The sequence below is a fragment of the Bos grunniens genome, chromosome 19, assembly GCF_055505025.1.
Source record: "Bos grunniens cultivar Pamir isolate PY7600 chromosome 19, Bosgru_T2T1.0, whole genome shotgun sequence".
NCBI classification, from domain to species: domain Eukaryota; kingdom Metazoa; phylum Chordata; class Mammalia; order Artiodactyla; family Bovidae; genus Bos; species Bos grunniens.
The window spans coordinates 14,639,256-14,657,281 of NC_141183.1; the positions used below are offsets into that span (position 1 = coordinate 14,639,256).

Consider the following 18,026-nt stretch of genomic DNA (forward strand, 5'->3'; position numbering starts at 1 on the left):
GTGTAGGAGGGTTTCCCTTTTCTTCCCACACTCTCCAGCATTTATTATTTGTAGACTTTTTTGATGAACTGTTTTAAAATTGGCTTTGTTGAAATTTAATTGACACACAGGAAGTTGTACATATTTTCTATGTACGGTTTGTTTTGACATATTATATACTGTGAGACTCTCACCTTAATTGCCTGGATCCTTAATGGAGATGGTGAACGTACCCACTGCCCCGCGAGTTCCTCCTGCCCCTCTCTAGCCTCTTGGTGGTCCCTCCTCCCACCCCTTCCCTCGTCTCCTGAGGCTGCCATAACAAAACACTACACGCTGGGTGGTTTAGAGCAATCTAAGTTCATTCTCTGACAGTTCTGGAGACGAGTTCAGAGCCAGGCTGGCCCAGGGTTGGTCCTTCTGGAATCTCTCGAGGAGGATCAGTTCCATGCTCTTCCCCTAGCTGCTGTTGGTTCCTGGAAATCTTGCTGTTCCTTGACTTGTGGGAACATTATTCCAGTCTGTTCCTTGTCTTCACCTGGCCTTCTGCGATCTGGTCTACCCACAAAACATCTGCCACCAAGTGTGGGAGTTTTTTCCTCAAACATTTCAATTCTCCCCATCTACGGACTTGAATTCAGTCTAATGCCACCCAGTTAGCATCAGGCCTCACAGGTGAAGGGCTCAGTTTCAACTGGCCATAAGTCGAGGCGTTCTCATGACTCTCAGGTTCAGCAGTTTGCTAGAACGGCTCACAGAACTCAGGGAAGTTATTTCCTTACTGTTACCAGTTTTTTTATAAAGGGTGTTAACTCGGGAACAGCCAAATGGAAGAGAGGCATAGGGCAGGGGAGGGGCCGGGGGCTACATGGACCTTCCGTGTACTCTCCTGCAGGGTGCTTCATCCTCTGGGCACCTGCAGTGTGTTCTTCAACCCAGCTTTCTGAACACCAGCATTCAGGGGTTTTTATGGAGACGTTATCACATAGGAGTGATTGATCATTAACTCAGTCTCCAGTTCCTCTCCCCCCTCCCCAGAGGCTGGGGGGTGGCACTGAAAGTTCTAGGCTTCTCAGCAAGCCTTGGTCTTTCCTGCAACCAGGCCCTATCCTGCAACTATGTAATAGTCACCTCACTGAAACAAAAAATGCTCCAAAACCCAGGCACTTCTGAGGGACTTAGGAGCTTCCCTGTCTTGTGCCAGGGACAAAGACCAAATATTGGAACAGAGTACACTTGTCACCTCTGTCACTCAGGACATTTCAAGCATTTTAGGAGTTGTGTTGTCAGTAACTGGGGACAAAGATCAAAGTATATTTCTTACTATGTTACAGCTTCTCCCCTATATTCTGGATCCAAATTTACCTCTCCTTATAAGAATACCAGTCTACTGGGTTTAGGGCCACCCTCATCTAGTGTGACCTCATTTAAGTTGAGTACATCTGCAAAGGCCCTGTGTCCAAATAAGGTCACAGTCAGGGGTGCTAAGGCTTATGCCTTCAACTTATTTACTTAGACACAGTTCAGTCCACACCTCATTTTCAGCCAACCACTGATTTGCTTTCTGTCACTATACACTGCAGTTTTAAGAGTTCTGGATAAGTGGATTCATACAGTATGTACTCTCTTTTGTTTGATTTCTTTTACTCAGCCTAATTATTTGAGATTCATCTCTGTTGTTGCCTGTGTCGTTCATTTGTTTTCATTCCATTGTGTGGATAGACCTCAATTTATGAATCTGTTTACCTCCTGATGAATATTTGGATTCAGTTTGGGGCTGTGACTAAACTGTTAGGAACATTTATGTTTAAGTCTTTCTGTGGACACTCTTACTTCTCTTTGATAAATAAACACCTAGGCTGCATCATATGACAGATTTGTGTTTAACTTTTGAAGAGACTGCCAGATTATTTTTTGAAGTGATTGTGCCATTTGACATTCCCACTAGCAGTGTGTGAGAGTTGTAGTTGCTCTTGCTAACACTTGGTATGGTTAATCTTAATTTTAGACATTCTAATAGATGTGTAGCGGTATCTCATTAAGTTTTTTTTAATTTTTATTGAAGGATAATTGCTTTACAGAATTCTCATTAAGTTTTAATTTGCTTTTCTTTAGTAACTAATGATGTTGAACATCTTTTCATGGGCTTATTTCCATTTGTATATCTTCTTTGGTGAAGTTTTTTAAAAAAAAACTGAGTTTTTTGAGTTTTGAGAATTCTTTAGATGCTTGAAATACACGTTTTATGTCAGCTATAAGTTTTAGAAAGATTTTCTCCTAGACCATGACTTGTCTCTTCATTTTTTTAACAGTGTCTTTTGAAGAGTGTAAAGGTTTTTTGAAATTTAAGTGATGTTCATTTTATCCATTTGTTTTTCTATGGATTGTGCTTTGGCACCTAAGACTTTTGGCTTTAGGTTTTACATTGAAGTCTCTGATCCACTTGGAATTAAAGTTTTATGTATTTAACTTCGTATACCCAAGTTCTTTTTTTGGGATAGGATTAATACCATTGTTTAAAGAGTATTTTTAATATATTCTGTTTTGATTTACATATGCATGTGTATACAAAAAACACCTTTATTACAATGCTTATGAGAATAAATGGTGATTTGTCATTTTCATCAAAGCTGCATTTTTTTGGATCGTTACGTGTTCTAGGTATAAATTTGGGCTTTTACCTGTTGAATCATTATATGTAAAGTAAGTTTGAGTGATTTGTTAGAGAACTGAAAGTTATTTTTATTTTCTCATAGCTACCATTGTCCTTTACTTTTAGGTTAGAAGATTGTACTCTTGTCTGTTGTGTGTGAAATTAGATTCCAACTGAATCATTTAGCATTTGTGTAGACATTAATAGTGAATTACCTGATGTTTTATTTCCTGACAGTTTACTGAAATTAACTCATTCATTATATCATAAGATTCTTTAAAAAAATTCTTAGATGCAGCTTACAGTATTTTTGTCAGGAGAATAAATATATCTGTAGGCAATGTGCCTTCTGAAAATTATGTTTCTGCTGCACTTGGGAGTTTATTTCTGTGTATTTGTGGTAAACTATATATGCAGTTAGAAGTCACTGTAGTGTAAGAGACAATGTGAATGTACTTAATGCCAGTGACTATAATGCTTAAAAATGGTTAAAATGGTAAAGTTTATGTGTTTTTTACCACAGTAAAAATAAAAGTAAGGACCTCCTTAGTGGTCCAGTGGTTAAGACTTCATGCTTCTACTGCAGGGGACACAGATTTGATCCCTGGTCAAGGAATTAAGGTCCTGCATGCCACTCCCCCCACCCCACCCCCCCGCAAAAAAAAAAAAAGGAAGAAAAGAAAAATAGTCACTTTATAAAGCATTTAGACTTGTTTGTAAAGTGCTCATTTCTCTGTGACTTCCCACATGCCTGTGGTCTAGACTGTAGTGTGCATAGGAGAAGGGGTCCTGCCAGACTGCCAGTCCAGCTGTTTGTCTCTTGCAGAGAGACAGGCTCTAGATAACAGGCACAGGATTTGGCATATGCCCGAATTTTGAAGTGAGAGCTGGTAAACTGAGTGGAGGAAAATGGAAACAGTACTTGAGAAAATTGCTTTCAGCAGCTGGATAAAGCTTTTTGGATAAAACTCTCATTGTCCACTTCCATAAATTCTAGGAAATAAACTTTGGAGGCAGTTTATTGTTAGAAATGTCAAGCTAAGACTAAAACAAGGCCTCGAAATAATATAGATAGACTTGGTTTAGCATGCAGTGCAATTTTAAATGTATAATTGAAGTCTTTAAAAAAGATTCTTACTAATATTTGTTTACTTTTAGTCGGCAGAACCAATTGAAAGACCAGCAACAGCAGGTGGTGTCGTTGTGCCCTGATGACACAGAGTGTCTGACAGTCCCACGGTACAAGCGAGACCTAGTTCAGAAGCTAAAGATTCTGCGGCAGGAACTTTCTCAGCAACAGCCTCAGGCTGGCCATTGCCGCATTGAGGTTTCCAGAGAAGAGATTTTTGAGGTAAATGTACAAGTCTGATTTTAAAATAGAGAAAATTTAAATTCCAGTGATGAACTTGTTTTCCAAATATATACTGGGGGGACTCAATCTCTTTAAGGGCTTCCCTGGTAGCTCAGACGGTAAAGAATCCGCCTGCAATGTGGGAGGACCTGGGTTTGATCACTGTAGGGAAGATTCCCTGGAGAAGGGAATGGTTACCTACTCCAGTATTCTTGTTTGGAGAATTCCATGGACAGAGGAGCCTGGCAGGCTACAATCCATGGGGTCGCAAAGAGTCGGACACGACTGAGCGACTTCCACTTTAATCTCTTTAAAATGGGAGAATTTTCATTAATTTCTCTTCTTACTTGTGGGGAGTAAAGGCAGTAGTATTGGAGAGATTTAATATATAAGATAAACACTTGGATGGGATGAAGTGTGAGAGGTTCTAATGGGTGCAGCTTGGTCCCTGCATTGCAGATACTGATTTGTTCATGAATTTTAAAAGACCACAGATATTATCCATCCCTTATTTTCTAATTCTTCCAAAAGGTAAGGGACTCTTAGATCAAAAAATCGTTTTGTCTAATTACTGTTGGACTGCTTCCTTAATTTATTGAAAATCTTCCTTTCTGGTATGTCCTTTTATCTGGATTTTATAGCTCTAATAGCAGCTTCAATGTTCTTACATAATAAGTGGCAAGAGGTCCAAGGCAGGACTTTCCCACTTATTAGCGGGTTCCAGGGCAAGAGATGTTTGGGGACTTCGTAATCCTTCTCCCAAAGGATGAACTTTTTTCTCTCAGAACAATTCTGACCTTGTTAGTACTCAGTCCTTTGTAGTGTTAAAATAATGTAAAGTTGTCAGTGTAGTGAGGAGCACATTAACAATTACTTACGTTCTTTGAAACTTTCTGTTTCTTACCTTTACTTCCTGCTGGAATCTGTCACCTGGATTAGGTCAACTACCTTTAAAAAATGTGGTACTTCTGGCAGATTGTGTTTTTTAATATGAGTGGTATCATTGCTATAGTTCATGGGACTTGAATACGGAGTCTTGCATTTAGTAGGTTTTTAATATAATGTTTATCAAAGGAATTGATTTCAGTAGTATTAAACTATATCTGTTTTAAGTTCCATGAGGTTCCAAACACTTGGAGTTGATCCATTGATTTGACTGTTCAACACATTCCACCTTATTTAAATAAACATATGTTTCGTAGGTGGAATGGAAAGGAGAGTTTAAACAAGGGTTAAAAACACCTAGTAATAATAGTATGTTAAACATTTTTTCAGGAATCATATCGACAAGTCATGAAAATGAGACCAAAAGATCTCTGGAAGCGATTAATGATAAAATTTCGTGGAGAAGAAGGCCTTGACTATGGAGGGGTTGCCAGGTAAAGACATACTCGTCAGTAAATGGCATATAGATCCTTATATTTGCAAATCAGATCCTCTCTGTGGTGTAACCCTCTCATTGGTACCTAGTGTTTGCAGTACGGAGGATGCCCTAGTGGATGCTGCCAGTAAAGTATTTGTGAACTCCCTAATGGATCATGTCTTCAATGAGACTTAGAGTCTCTGAAAACTAGCTGCAACCCTATGTGGACTGTTGGTAGGGCCTACAGGCCTGATATTTTGTCCGTTTCTCTCCTTTAGTACGTGCACTTCCCTCTGCTTTACATTGTCAGGAACAATCTTGAGATTTTAATGACGTGTATTCTAAACTGAATACTGTTTCCCTTTGCTTCCATTGCCATGCTTTTTAACCTTGTTAAAGGAATGTTTGTGTCTGGAAGTATGTGTGTATATCATAAATTCTCCATAGAATATTTCAGTACATTCAATATGATGTTTCTGCTGCGTTCATACATCAAGTATTTTTTTCCAGGTGTGAGAATTCACTATATATAAATGCAGCAGAAACATTATAACTTCTTTGTTAAAACATTTTAAGGACATCATGATAATTCTGCCTCCCCTAATCTAAATCCAGCCTAAATTAAATTTGTGTTTCTACCAGGTCCCATATTGCTATTTGGCATTACTTGTTTTCACCTGTAAACTTTTTCTGTGACCCTTTTACTTGGAAATAGATAGCTTCTTTAGTTTGGATTTTTAGAATTGATCACTGTGCACTCATGCTCAGTTGTGTCCAACTCTTTGCAACCCCATGGCCTGTAGCCCGTCAGGCTGCTCTGTCCATGGGGATTTCCCAGACAAGAATACTGGAGTGGGTTGCCATTTCCTTCTCCAGAGGATCCTCCCAACCCAGGGATTGAACCTGAGTCTCCTGCTTGGCAGGCAGATTCTTTACCACTGAACCACCAGAGATGCCTTTAAAAGACACATATATGCATAAAAAAATATACAAGATATATTAGGTGTGAAGGTTGCTTATTGTAAATCTCACTTTTTAATTTCTAGACTTTTCAAGTATTAAGCATAATGATTTGATTTAGACTCCATCAAATGATAGAACTTTGAAATGTTTTCCTTTAACTATTTTAATAGTGTTTCACTGCATTTCTTAAAATTATATTATTCACCTGTTTAATCCATAATATCACAGTATATCATTTACACGCCTTTCCCAGCTGAGGAATGACAGGAGTTGAGACTCGGACGTCACCTTAAGTTCTAGACTAGTGATTTTATTTCTGTCTCACCAAGACAAAAAGTGGTCTTTCATACTTTGAAAAATGTAAATGATTTAATAAGTTGAAGGTGATAGAACTGTTTATTATAGGTTTTAAAAACACTGATGTATGCTTGAAACCAAAAAGTGGGATGAAACATCCCCAGAAAGTGCTGGCCTGCCCTTTCAGTCCCACTTACACCAGAGGCCTTGGTAGCTGCTCACCACTTTCGTGTTTATCATGGTTATTCTAGGGTTTACACAGAACAGATAGTGGAAATGGATAGTGAAATTTTCTTACTAAAACCATACCAACAATAATACATGAATTAGTTATGTATGCATGTTATATATTGTATAAACTAGTATAAAACTGCCAGGATTGGAGAGGATCAGGGTGGTATGGATGGGACCACATGGAGGGTTTGAAATAAAACCATATTCTTCCTTTCACTTTATATTTATTATGGATCACAAATTTGTTTAGCAGTTGAAAGTAACAGACCACTGGGCTGCAGCATCTGATGGTACTTCTGGATATTATTATTCGCTGATGTTAAAATGTCATAAAATTACCCAAAATTGAGTGAGACATGAGTTCAATATAATAAAACAAGGGTTTTCATTTACTTTGGGGCTTGGTTCTTTTTTTTTTTTTTTTTCCAACTAAATTTTTTATTTTTGACTGGAGGATGCTTGCTTCACTGTGTTGTGTTGGTTTCTGCCACACAGCACAGAAAGCAGCCATAGGTGTACCGTCTCCTCTTGAACCTCCCTCCAACCCCCCTACTCTGTCCCCCCTCTAGGTTGTCACAGGGCATGGGGCTGAGCTCCATGCATTGGTATACTTTTCTAAAGTGATCTTACATAACTAGTTAGTGCTTCGTTTTGTTTTATTAAAAACTTCTTTGCTAACATTAATAGCATATCTTAGTAAAAGTGTATTTATTAACAAAAAATTCTTTTGGCATATCTTGTTTTTTAGGGAGTGGTTATATCTCTTGTCACATGAAATGCTGAATCCTTATTATGGCCTCTTCCAGTATTCAAGAGATGATATCTATACATTGCAGATCAATCCTGATTCTGCAGTTAATCCGGTATGATTGGTGGTTATAACGATATGAACTAACTTATGACCTACAGTGTTTTTTCATCTTTAAATGTCAGTGTAGTTTATGACATAGGTTTGCTGTCTTTGTTGAAGTCACATCCTTGGACTTGGCAAGTCCTCTTTTAAAAATTTTTCTTAGATAAATGATTATGAGTGTATGCATCAGTTGGGCCCAGGGAGGTTTTCTGCATCACTGTTTATAGTAGCCCCAGCTGGAAATAACATTGCGGTCCCTAAGAGGGGTTGATTAAATTATGACGTGAAGCAGAATGACGTGGTTAAGAGCTTAGGCTCTGGAATTAGACATGAGAACATATCCTGGTCCTGTTACCAGCTAGCTTTGTGACTTTCATTGACTTAAGCCTCAATGATAAAATATAATTTGAACCTGAGAGAAGGGTTGTGACTGTTAAATGAGACCCTGCACAGTGCTATACGTGATTAACCCTATTACATATTATTAAGTACTCAACAAGTGTTAGCAGCTGTTACTAATTTGTTGGTTTTATAGTATTTCTATTATCTTTCCGTACAAGGGTATATTATAGAGCCCCTAAAATGATGTTGTGGGATAATGGATAATGCTATGTAAAGATAGTATTTATAATATATTAGGTGAAAAGAAGATAAAAAAATAGAATGATGCAACTTTGGTAAACATACGTATATGTGAGAACATTGAAAAGATCCACACTGTAATACTTACAGTGGTTATCTCTCAGTGTTAAGACTATGGGCTTTTTTTCCTTGTCTGTATTTTCTAAATATTTTGTAGTGAACAGGTACTGCTTTTTTAAAAGAAAAGTGCCATCTGTAAGATAAAAGGGAGGCTTAAAGGTGAGCTTAGGGATGGTTAAACAGAGAAGTAAAGGAAGTTTAAAATACAAATATCCAACAGTAATAAAACAATATATCATGGAAGACCAAACCTGTCTAAACATGGTAGGCATAGTAGGTTCCTTGCTAGGTATTCTTCCTAAAGGGAAGGTTTTAGGTGAAGATTCTGCTTGAGCAGCTCATTCACCGTAGTAATGATAGCTCACATTTGTTGAGCATTTACCATATGCCAGGTCCAATGCCTTGGGCTTCATCACCTCATGTTACTACCCACAGAGACCCTTTTTAGATACTATTATTACCCTCATTTTTCCAGATAATGGAAAATTATTTCTACAGAGGTTAAGCAGTTTGCCCAAGTGTACATAGCTAGTAACTGGTAGAATCGGGACTCTAGTCCAAGTTAGACATGAAATCTGTGCTCTTAAATCTGTGATGTTTTGAAGTTCAGTTTCTGGTTAGGTCAAGAGAACAGGGCGGTAGAGAACTGAAAGCTTTTCCGCATGACAGAGCCATGGTTATAAGGAGCTCAGCAGGAGACTGGAGGAGAGAGAACAGGATCTGCAGGAGATTTAGTGAGGCTGCTAGAGGGACTAGACTCAATTTCTGAGGATAAATTTTACAGAGTGACTGCCCTTTCTTTGGGAGAGGCGTTGACTCTGGTGTAATACTTTATAGCAAAGTGTAGTATCTCAAGTGTGCCCTATAGAAACTCTCCCTAATGAGTATTGAGCTTTGATATGATAACCTATCCACTTAAATAGTTACAAATTGGAGTATAAGTTGATACTTATTATTTTAAAAATTACTGTTGCTTACATATTTAATTTATATTAAAAATTCCCTAGATAGTATCTACCTTGAATATTTATATAAACTCTTTTCAATTTTAGGAACATTTATCATACTTCCACTTTGTTGGACGAATAATGGGAATGGCTGTGTTTCATGGACATTATATTGATGGTGGTTTCACGTTGCCGTTCTATAAGCAGTTGCTTGGGAAGTCCATTACTTTGGATGACATGGAGTTAGTTGATCCAGATCTTCATAACAGTTTAGTGTGGATACTGTATGTATCTTGTTCATTAGAATCTGAGCTCTTAAAAGATACATGTTTCAAAATGGATGTACTTTTTTTGAAATATAAAACATGATGGGACCATATGAGACTTTTCCTCTTTCTACTGCTTTTGTGTATTTTCCAAATTCCTAAACTTTAGCAAAAGTGTTATTACTTTAAAAGGGGAAAATGTAGTATACTGTATTTTTAAAAGCACTTAATGATTTCCTCAACATGATACAGGTTCTGTTTCCATTTTTCATGTGTGAATAAGATGTTTCTGCTCAATGATGATTGCGGAAACCATACTTGAAAAAGTATATTTGTAAGAGTCAGTTCTGTTTGTTGGGAGGTCATTTGTTTGTGAAGATACACTGGCTGTGCTTATTTTTACCAGGTACACAAGTAGCTTTCTCAGTGGGGTTCCTCAGGTGTTGGTCACTTGGATTACCGAGATTCTGGTAAAACTTCTTACCTGAAAGCCAAACAGAACCGAGGTTTCCCTGTGTAAAACCCAGCTTTCCAGGGCTTCCTCATTACTCAATAAAATGTTCCCAGGGTTTATGAAGGTTAAAGCTCTTTGACTTTTCTGCCCCCCAACTAGGAGGAACGGTGGCATAAGAACTAGTAAAAAGAACACAGGGTCAGATGTTCCTGTGTTGGTCATGTCGTAAAACTACCTTAGTTTTATGTGTCTCACTGATTACTATATCTCCGAGATCTGAATTTTAGATTTTCTAGTCACGTGTCTTTCCCTTTCTTCCTTGCTAGCGAGAATGATACCACAGGTGTTTTGGACCACACCTTCTGTGTCGAACATAATGCCTATGGTGAAATCATTCAGCATGAACTTAAACCAAATGGCAAGAGCATCCCTGTTACTGAAGAAAATAAAAAAGAATATGTCAGGTAAACACTTATATCTTCTTAAGCCTGAGACTTGTTTTAATGTTCTAGAATGGTGGTACAGAAAAACAGTGATGCTTAGGTAGTGTTACTTCCTGCCACAGAATGGGCTTCTGCAGAATTAAGTGGCTTAAAAACCACCACCATTTTATTACTTCTCATGGTCCCGTGGGTCAGTTATTTGGATCGAGGACAATAGGGATAGCACACTGCTCCTCTGCATGGTGTCAGCTGGGGTGGAAACATTAAGGTGGCCGCTTCATTCACATGTCTGATGCTTCACCTAGGGTGGCTTGGCTGGCTGGGGGCTGGCTGTACTGGACGCTGGGTCACCATCCGGCACCTGGTTCTCACTGCTGGCTGGGCTCCTTGGTTATCCGTGTGGTGTCAGAGGCCTCTCTCTTCAGCACAATAGCCAGACTTCTTATCGGGTGGCTGGTTTCCCAGAGCACAGGAGGAGGAGTTGTGGGATCTTTTAAAGGCCTAAGCCTGGAACTGGCCAACATCACCTCTGCTGTATTCTCTTGGTTAAAGCGAGTCGCATACCAGCCCAGGTTCAGTTGAAAGAGGGACTGTACAAAGGCACTGATTTCAGGAAACACGGTTTGCCATGTCATATGTAGTGTAGCTCCCACAGCTAGCTGTGCAGAAGCACTTTTGTGCTATATTACTAGGACTTAATCCTATTTATAAATAAAGATGTGGGTTTATATAAGAAATACATGTTTTCAATAGAAATATAATTTATGAAAATAGAAATATAGTGATATATATAAATAGAAATGTTTATTAAAGAAATATAGATATATAAGTACTATATTTCTTACTAAAAAGTCAAGAAAATGTTCACGTTTTACAAAATCACCTGTTGATTGAGGAATCTAGAAGTATTGAGTGTGATCATTTGGCTCATGGTATGTAATGATAATCAAATTTAGGAGTTTGAACTTCACCATATGTACACAGAAGTGTGCTTGCTGTACTTTTTTGCACAGAATATGTCCTCAGGTCTTACTGGCTGAAATGTTTTGGTTTACAGATGAGGCCCATCAGTCTCATAGCCTGTGAACACTGGTAGAGCTTTGTTGGAGACCAATTTGAAAACAGCTGCCAAAATGAAAATGCATATGCAGCTCCATTCTTAGGAATCTATTGTTTGGAAACACATTTGTAATTAAAGAAATACAGGGCTGTTTAAATATTACTTGCAAAAAAAACCCTGAAAACTGCAAAATGTTTGTAGAAGAGGATGATGAGATATATTAAACAGAATATTGTGTGGCTATTTAAAAAGATTCTACGTAAGCTGTCACTTAAAAAGCATGTCTTGGAACAAAGTCTGTATTGTTTTGTTCTCATACAGAAGATGTTCAGGAAGACCACTCACCCAATAAAATGTTGCCTGGGGTGGGGGAGTGGAAGGGATAGGCCTGGAAGTAGAGACGAAAGAGGGTAGAGAGTGGACTTGCGGGTTTTACTCTGTCTCCACATTTAATGTTTGTTTTTTTAACTACGATTTTCCTTTTAATAACAAACATACTACATTTGTAACTTAATGAGGAGCTTCCCCACGGTCCAGTGGTTAGAACTCCATGCTTCCACGGCAGGGGGCATGTGTTTGAAGTTTGATCTCTGGATGGGGAACTAAGATTACACATGTCAAGCAGTGTGGCCCCCACCCCCCCCAAAACACCCACCCACCCACCCACACACACACACACACACATATATAACAATTAAAAAATAAAATAATAAAAGAAGAGTGAATGGGAATTTCCTGAGGTTCAGTAGTGTGTCACTTCCAGGATCTGGAGTAGACTGCTCACTTTCCAGGATTCAGTCATGTTTACAGCACACAGTAACTGTTTCTTGGGGCTTCCCAGATGGCTCAGTGGTAAAGAATCTACCTGCAGTGCAGGAGACATGGGTTCAATCTCTGGGTCAGGAAGATCCCCTGGAGAAGGAAGCCTGGGGAATCTCATGTACAGAGGAACCTGGCAGGCTGCAGTCCAGCGGGTGGCAAGAGTCTGACATGACTACCAGTGATTATCCCTTACCAGATAGTTTTGAAATTTTAAAAATTACAAAGAAAAACTTTTTACAGGTATGCAGTTTTGATGTGCCCTTAAACAAAAATGAGGTACCCCAAGGGATACAGTTAATATTAAGTAACTTATTTCTTAGAGAATTATTTCTCCCAAGTTTGGGAAAGGAGATACTGACAAATTGGGAGTGTGAGTAGTTCTGAGGTTTGTGAGTTAAGTTTTCCTGGGAAGATAGATAAAAAAGCAATTCATATAGAAAGTCTAAGTCCAAACAAAGACGTAAGTAGAGCTACACATGAGATGTAGTTTTGTGTACTTTTTGTTGCTAAAATTACATCTTCCAGGGCTTTTAAAGCCTAAGGGAAAAACAAGTAGTCAAAAAGTGCTTGCTAGTGGCTTTTGGAGAAGGAAGTGGCAACCCACTCGTGTCCTTGCCTGGAGAATCCCAGGGACGGGGGAGCCTGGTGGGCTGCCGTCTATGGGGTCGCACAGAGTCGGACACGACTGAAGCGACTCAGCAGCAGCAGCAGTGGCTTTTACTGTTTCTTCTCATTTTGGATATGGGGATTCTCTTCACCTTCCCTTCCCCCATATACAACCCACAAAATATAAAGAAAACACCCGACATGTTCAGATTGTATTTTCAAGTGAAATCAGAAAAAGTCATTTTCGGTTGAATGGGCTCTTTTTTCTGGTTATTGGCATGCATGCTAGAAGCTGAGAAAATCGTTTCACTTAGATTTTAACTTCAGACCCATCTGCTCTCCAGCCAGCTTCCAGTTTAATAGGAGTTTTTCTGAAGTGAAGAGTTGCTGTAGCGATGCTGCTTTTGTTAGTGGAAGGTTACTGCTTTTTAATTTATACTGCTTATAATTTATACTGAACTGCCTCACTACTGAGGATCCATCTACCTTCAGTAATCTGAGATTCTTAGATCTTAGACTAAATTCTTAACGCTACACACTTGTAAAGTGCAGTGTTGCTAATGTACTAGAGATTCATAGTAATTACCAAATCTGAATATATTTGATCATACAAAACCCCTGCCCAATGTTTCCAGGCTTTACGTGAACTGGAGATTTTTACGAGGCATTGAGGCGCAATTCCTGGCCCTGCAGAAAGGATTTAATGAAGTAATTCCACAGCATCTGCTGAAGACATTTGATGAGAAGGAGTTAGAGGTCAGTGTATGAATGTCATATCATCTAGTATAACAAAGCAAGGTTGAGAAGTTTCTGTTACTTAGTTTTAGAGGAGTTGTATTTCTGGTGCTTTTGAAGTTTTTCTGTGTGTTGCTGTGAGAATTCTAACTCATAGGAAAAGCCTTTCATGTTTTGGAAATTCTGCAAGTAGTCTCTCTTCTATTGTGACTATCCTCTATTTTTCCATATTATCCATTCTTCCTTTTAACAGGTTTTGTGTATATTCTTACAGTGTTACTTCCCATTCTTTAATTAAATGGCTCTTGATTTAGTTAAGTGAAACTTTATCAATTGGTCTCCACCATATTGCAGTTTATTTGGAATAAAAACCTAGACCCAATTGGATTTACATTAAGCTTTACAAGAAAGCATTTGATAGACAAAAACCTAGAGGAAACATTTAGGATCGTCTCTATCTAAACAAGAACCCACCTGCAATGCAGGAGACCTAGGTTCGATCCCTGGCTTGGGAAGATCCCCTGGAGAAGGGAAAGCCCAACCACTCCAGTATTCTGGCCTGGAGAATTCCATGGACTACAGTCCATGGGGTTGCAAAGAATTGGACATGACAGAGTGACTTTCCACACTATCTAAACATCTTCAGTCTCTTCGGAAATTTTTGTTACTAATACAGACTTTAATAACCAGTCCAAAGTCACTGCAGATGGTGACTGCAGCCATGAAATTAAAAGACGCTTACACCTTGGAAGGAAAGTTATGACCAACCTAGATAGCATATTCAAAAGCAGAGACATTACTTTGCCAACAAAGGTCCATCTAGTCAAGGCTATGGTTTTTCCTGTGGTCATGTATGGATGTGAGAGTTGGACTGTGAAGAAGGCTGAGCGCTGAAGAATTGATGCTTTTGAACTGTGGTGTTGGAGAAGACTCTTGAGAGTCCCTTGGACTGCAAGGAGATCCAACCAGTCCATTCTGAAGGAGATCAGCCCTGGGATTTCTTTGGAGGGAATGATGCTGAAGCCGAAACTCCAGTACTTTGGCCACCTCATGCGAAGAGCTGACTCATTGGAAAAGATTCTGATGCTGGGAGGGATTGGGGGCAGGAGGAGAAGGGGACGACAGAGGATGAGATGGCTGGATGGCATCACCAACTCGATGGACGTGAGTCTGAGTGAACTCCGGGAGTTGGTGATGGACAGGGAGGCCTGGCATGCTGCGATTCATGGGGTCGCAAAGAGTCGGACACAACTGAGCAACTGAACTGAACTGAATCATTGTTTTATTTTAAAGCTAGTCCTTAAAGCACCTTAGGTTTGGTTTTATAATTAAGACCTTTAACAAATACATCTGAATTGCTACTGAACTGCTTTGGAAAGTAATGAGATTTTATTCTACCTGAGGTCCCAAAATTTAATTAGTGCCTAGAGATAGCATAAATATTGGAAGTCTATACATAATTTAAAACATGATTTTAACCTCAGTGTCCTAACTAAATCTGTTAACAGTCTGTTAGACAAACCTAAAAAGATTGGTTTGACTCAATACCATTCCCATTCTTTTCGTGACTGAACTATTCAATAGTGAAATGACCAGAAGGAAGTAGGAGGAATAAAACACAGCAGGAATGACAATAAAGTTGAAATATGATGCATTCTTTTCTGTTCATATAATAAATAAGGAATTTGGCCTTAAAGTTACCACTCCTCTGAAGAAAGGAATTTTGAGAGGTATCTTCAGTATTATAGGTACTTCTGTAATTCTATTTGGATAACCACTTACCTGTTCATGTAGCTGTGATTCAGTATTTTTCAGAACCCTGTAGAAGCTTTGTTGCAGATTTTATTCAATAATGTTAGGGTTTATTATATAATTTCTACTGCTAATGAAATTAAGCTTTTCATAAGAAATATATATATATAATTTATTTTAGTGTTATACTGGGTTATTATAATTAATTATAAACTGTGGAATTTTCAGGTTGAATTATGTTCTGTACTACACATTATCATAAGTCAGTGTTATTCACAGGTTAGTAAAATGACTGTCTTGGACCCTAAGGAGGTGTGAGTATTAATAGTATCAAAGTGATTTTGATACATCATTTGTACTGAGCCTGCAGCAGAGTGCCAGTGGAGCTCTGTAGTAGCGCACTCACGTATTTGTACTTTGGTCCCGCTTTAAGCAGACAGTGCCACTTACTCAGCGCAGTTTCTTGAATGCCCATGCACTGTTGGCTGCTTTCACAGGATATAATGAAACAGATATGACTGCCTTATTACTGCAGGGGAAACTGTGGCCAAGGGAAGTGAGCTGAACTGCCCTGAATTCCAAAGCTAATAAATGTTGAAATTGGAATAGTAGATACAGGTCTTAAGGAAGGCATATGTAAACTGTATTTACTCTGAATCTAGTTTCATTAACATTTTTTTTAGAATTCTACTGTGAGATGATGGAACTTCTCATCTTGTCATGTCCGTCACTGTGGTTCTCAGATCCTGGGTAGGGAACCTGCAGTGTGTAGGTACTCATGGAGCTTTTAAAAAATACCGATCCTAATTCACCCCAGATTCATAGAATTAAAATATGAGCACAGAACCTAGTGTGTATATTCTGAAAAACTTTCCGGACGGTTCTGACGTCTACCCTCGATTAAGGACACCGTTTGAAAGCGAACATTGCAAATCTAAAGTTCCATTTTAAGGAATTTTTGGCCTGACTTGGGTTTCCATTGGCTCATTATTTGTGCAATATTTTAACAGCTCATTATTTGTGGACTTGGAAAGATAGATGTTAATGACTGGAAGGTAAACACCCGGTTAAAACACTGTACTCCAGACAGCAATGTTGTCAAGTGGTTCTGGAAGGCTGTGGAGTTCTTTGATGAAGAGCGACGAGCACGGTTGCTTCAGTTTGTGACCGGCTCATCCCGAGTGCCTCTGCAGGGCTTCAAGGCTTTACAAGGTAGGAGAGAGGGAGGCACAGAGGATCTGGCATCTCGTTGTCAGGGGCAGGGGGTTAGTATTTGGTGTATGCAGATGGTGTACACATGTGCTTATAAACAGATTCTCTTTTCACTCTGGTTCTTATCTGTAACTCTCGTGTCTTGATACCTTCTTCTCCTTCCTTTGTTCCCTCCCAAGAGCCTTTCCCGCTGGGTTCTCTGTGGTTGTAGTGAGTGCCGCATGTCAGGGGCTTGTGTGCTGATGTTCTGCCTTTCTGGACACCTTGCTTTAAAATGTTGCTGCCCATTCCTCTAGGGAAGTCTGTCTGCTTACATGTTCACATCTCGGCCTGGCAAGTGTTTACCCACTTGGGAGGCCTCTCCCCTCTGCTTTTTTAATCTTTTAATAGAGGCAGCATGAGTCGTGGAAGCCATTTGTCTGATCAGAGCACTTGTAGTTAATGCATGGCATCAGACCATCTCACAGCCATATTCCATTTTTAAGAATTGTTTTCCATGGAAGAGCTGTTCAGGTGGGGGATGAGTTGGGGTATTGCTAGTGATCGTGGTGCTTCACTGGGTGGCAGTGTTCCTTTACCTCTGAAGCTCTTCATTTTTAAAACTGCTGCTGCTGCTGGTGACTGAGGGTGTGGGAAGCAAGACTGGTACATGACTCCACAGAGCTGCGTACAGTCTGTGTGTCAGAATTCTGTGGGGGAAAACAGACTTGAGTCGTGTCTGCATTCCCTGTGTGGAGAACTCGTTACCAGCAGACTGCCCAGATGCATGAAGTGAAGTTGTATTTCTGCAAACTCTTTATTCTCTAGACTGCTGATCTTTTGCTCTGTGTGAAGTCTGAGGAGTGAAACCTAAATTTGCATTAGGCTGTCATCTTTTTGAATATGTGCTGGATCTTAGATTTGCCCCTTTGGGACAATGATTGTCCATAGAAGGTAGAAGTTGGCAAAAGGTTTCAATCCTGAACTTTTTCTTAAATCGAAAGGCTAGCAGATCAAGGAATCAGCTTGTTATCCAAGGCAGGTTCCAGCTTTTAAAAACCCAGGTTCTTTCCGGGGGCCTTTTGGCAGCTGTGTGGAGTCACCAGTACTCCCTTAGCCCTAGACCCTGTGGTTTATGTACCAGTTTTATTCTGAGATTTTGAAGACTGACACATGTGCCCGCAGTGATCTGACCCACATTGGCTCCCTCTGCAGGTGCCGCAGGTCCACGGCTTTTCACCATACACCAGATCGATGCTTGCACTAACAACCTGCCCAAAGCCCACACTTGGTGAGTTACTTCAGTAGCTTTTTTCCCTCATGCCAGGTATATAGGTGTTAGTTTCAAACAGATT

General features: G+C 39.4%; 1 protein-coding gene across 2 annotated transcripts in view; it reads left to right on the top strand.

Annotated features, from left to right (window-relative positions):
* SMURF2 (SMAD specific E3 ubiquitin protein ligase 2) overlaps positions 1–18,026 on the top strand; it is a 114,301-nt gene that overhangs the window by 92,634 nt on the left and 3,641 nt on the right. For both annotated transcript variants that reach the window (XM_086356919.1, XM_086356920.1), the window contains 8 exons: positions 3,791–3,983; positions 5,259–5,362; positions 7,589–7,703; positions 9,448–9,626; positions 10,389–10,526; positions 13,629–13,749; positions 16,491–16,692; positions 17,887–17,962. In XM_086356919.1, coding sequence (XP_086213045.1) covers positions 3,791–3,983; positions 5,259–5,362; positions 7,589–7,703; positions 9,448–9,626; positions 10,389–10,526; positions 13,629–13,749; positions 16,491–16,692; positions 17,887–17,962 — 1,128 coding nt within the window. The remainder of the gene's footprint in view (positions 1–3,790; positions 3,984–5,258; positions 5,363–7,588; positions 7,704–9,447; positions 9,627–10,388; positions 10,527–13,628; positions 13,750–16,490; positions 16,693–17,886; positions 17,963–18,026) is intronic.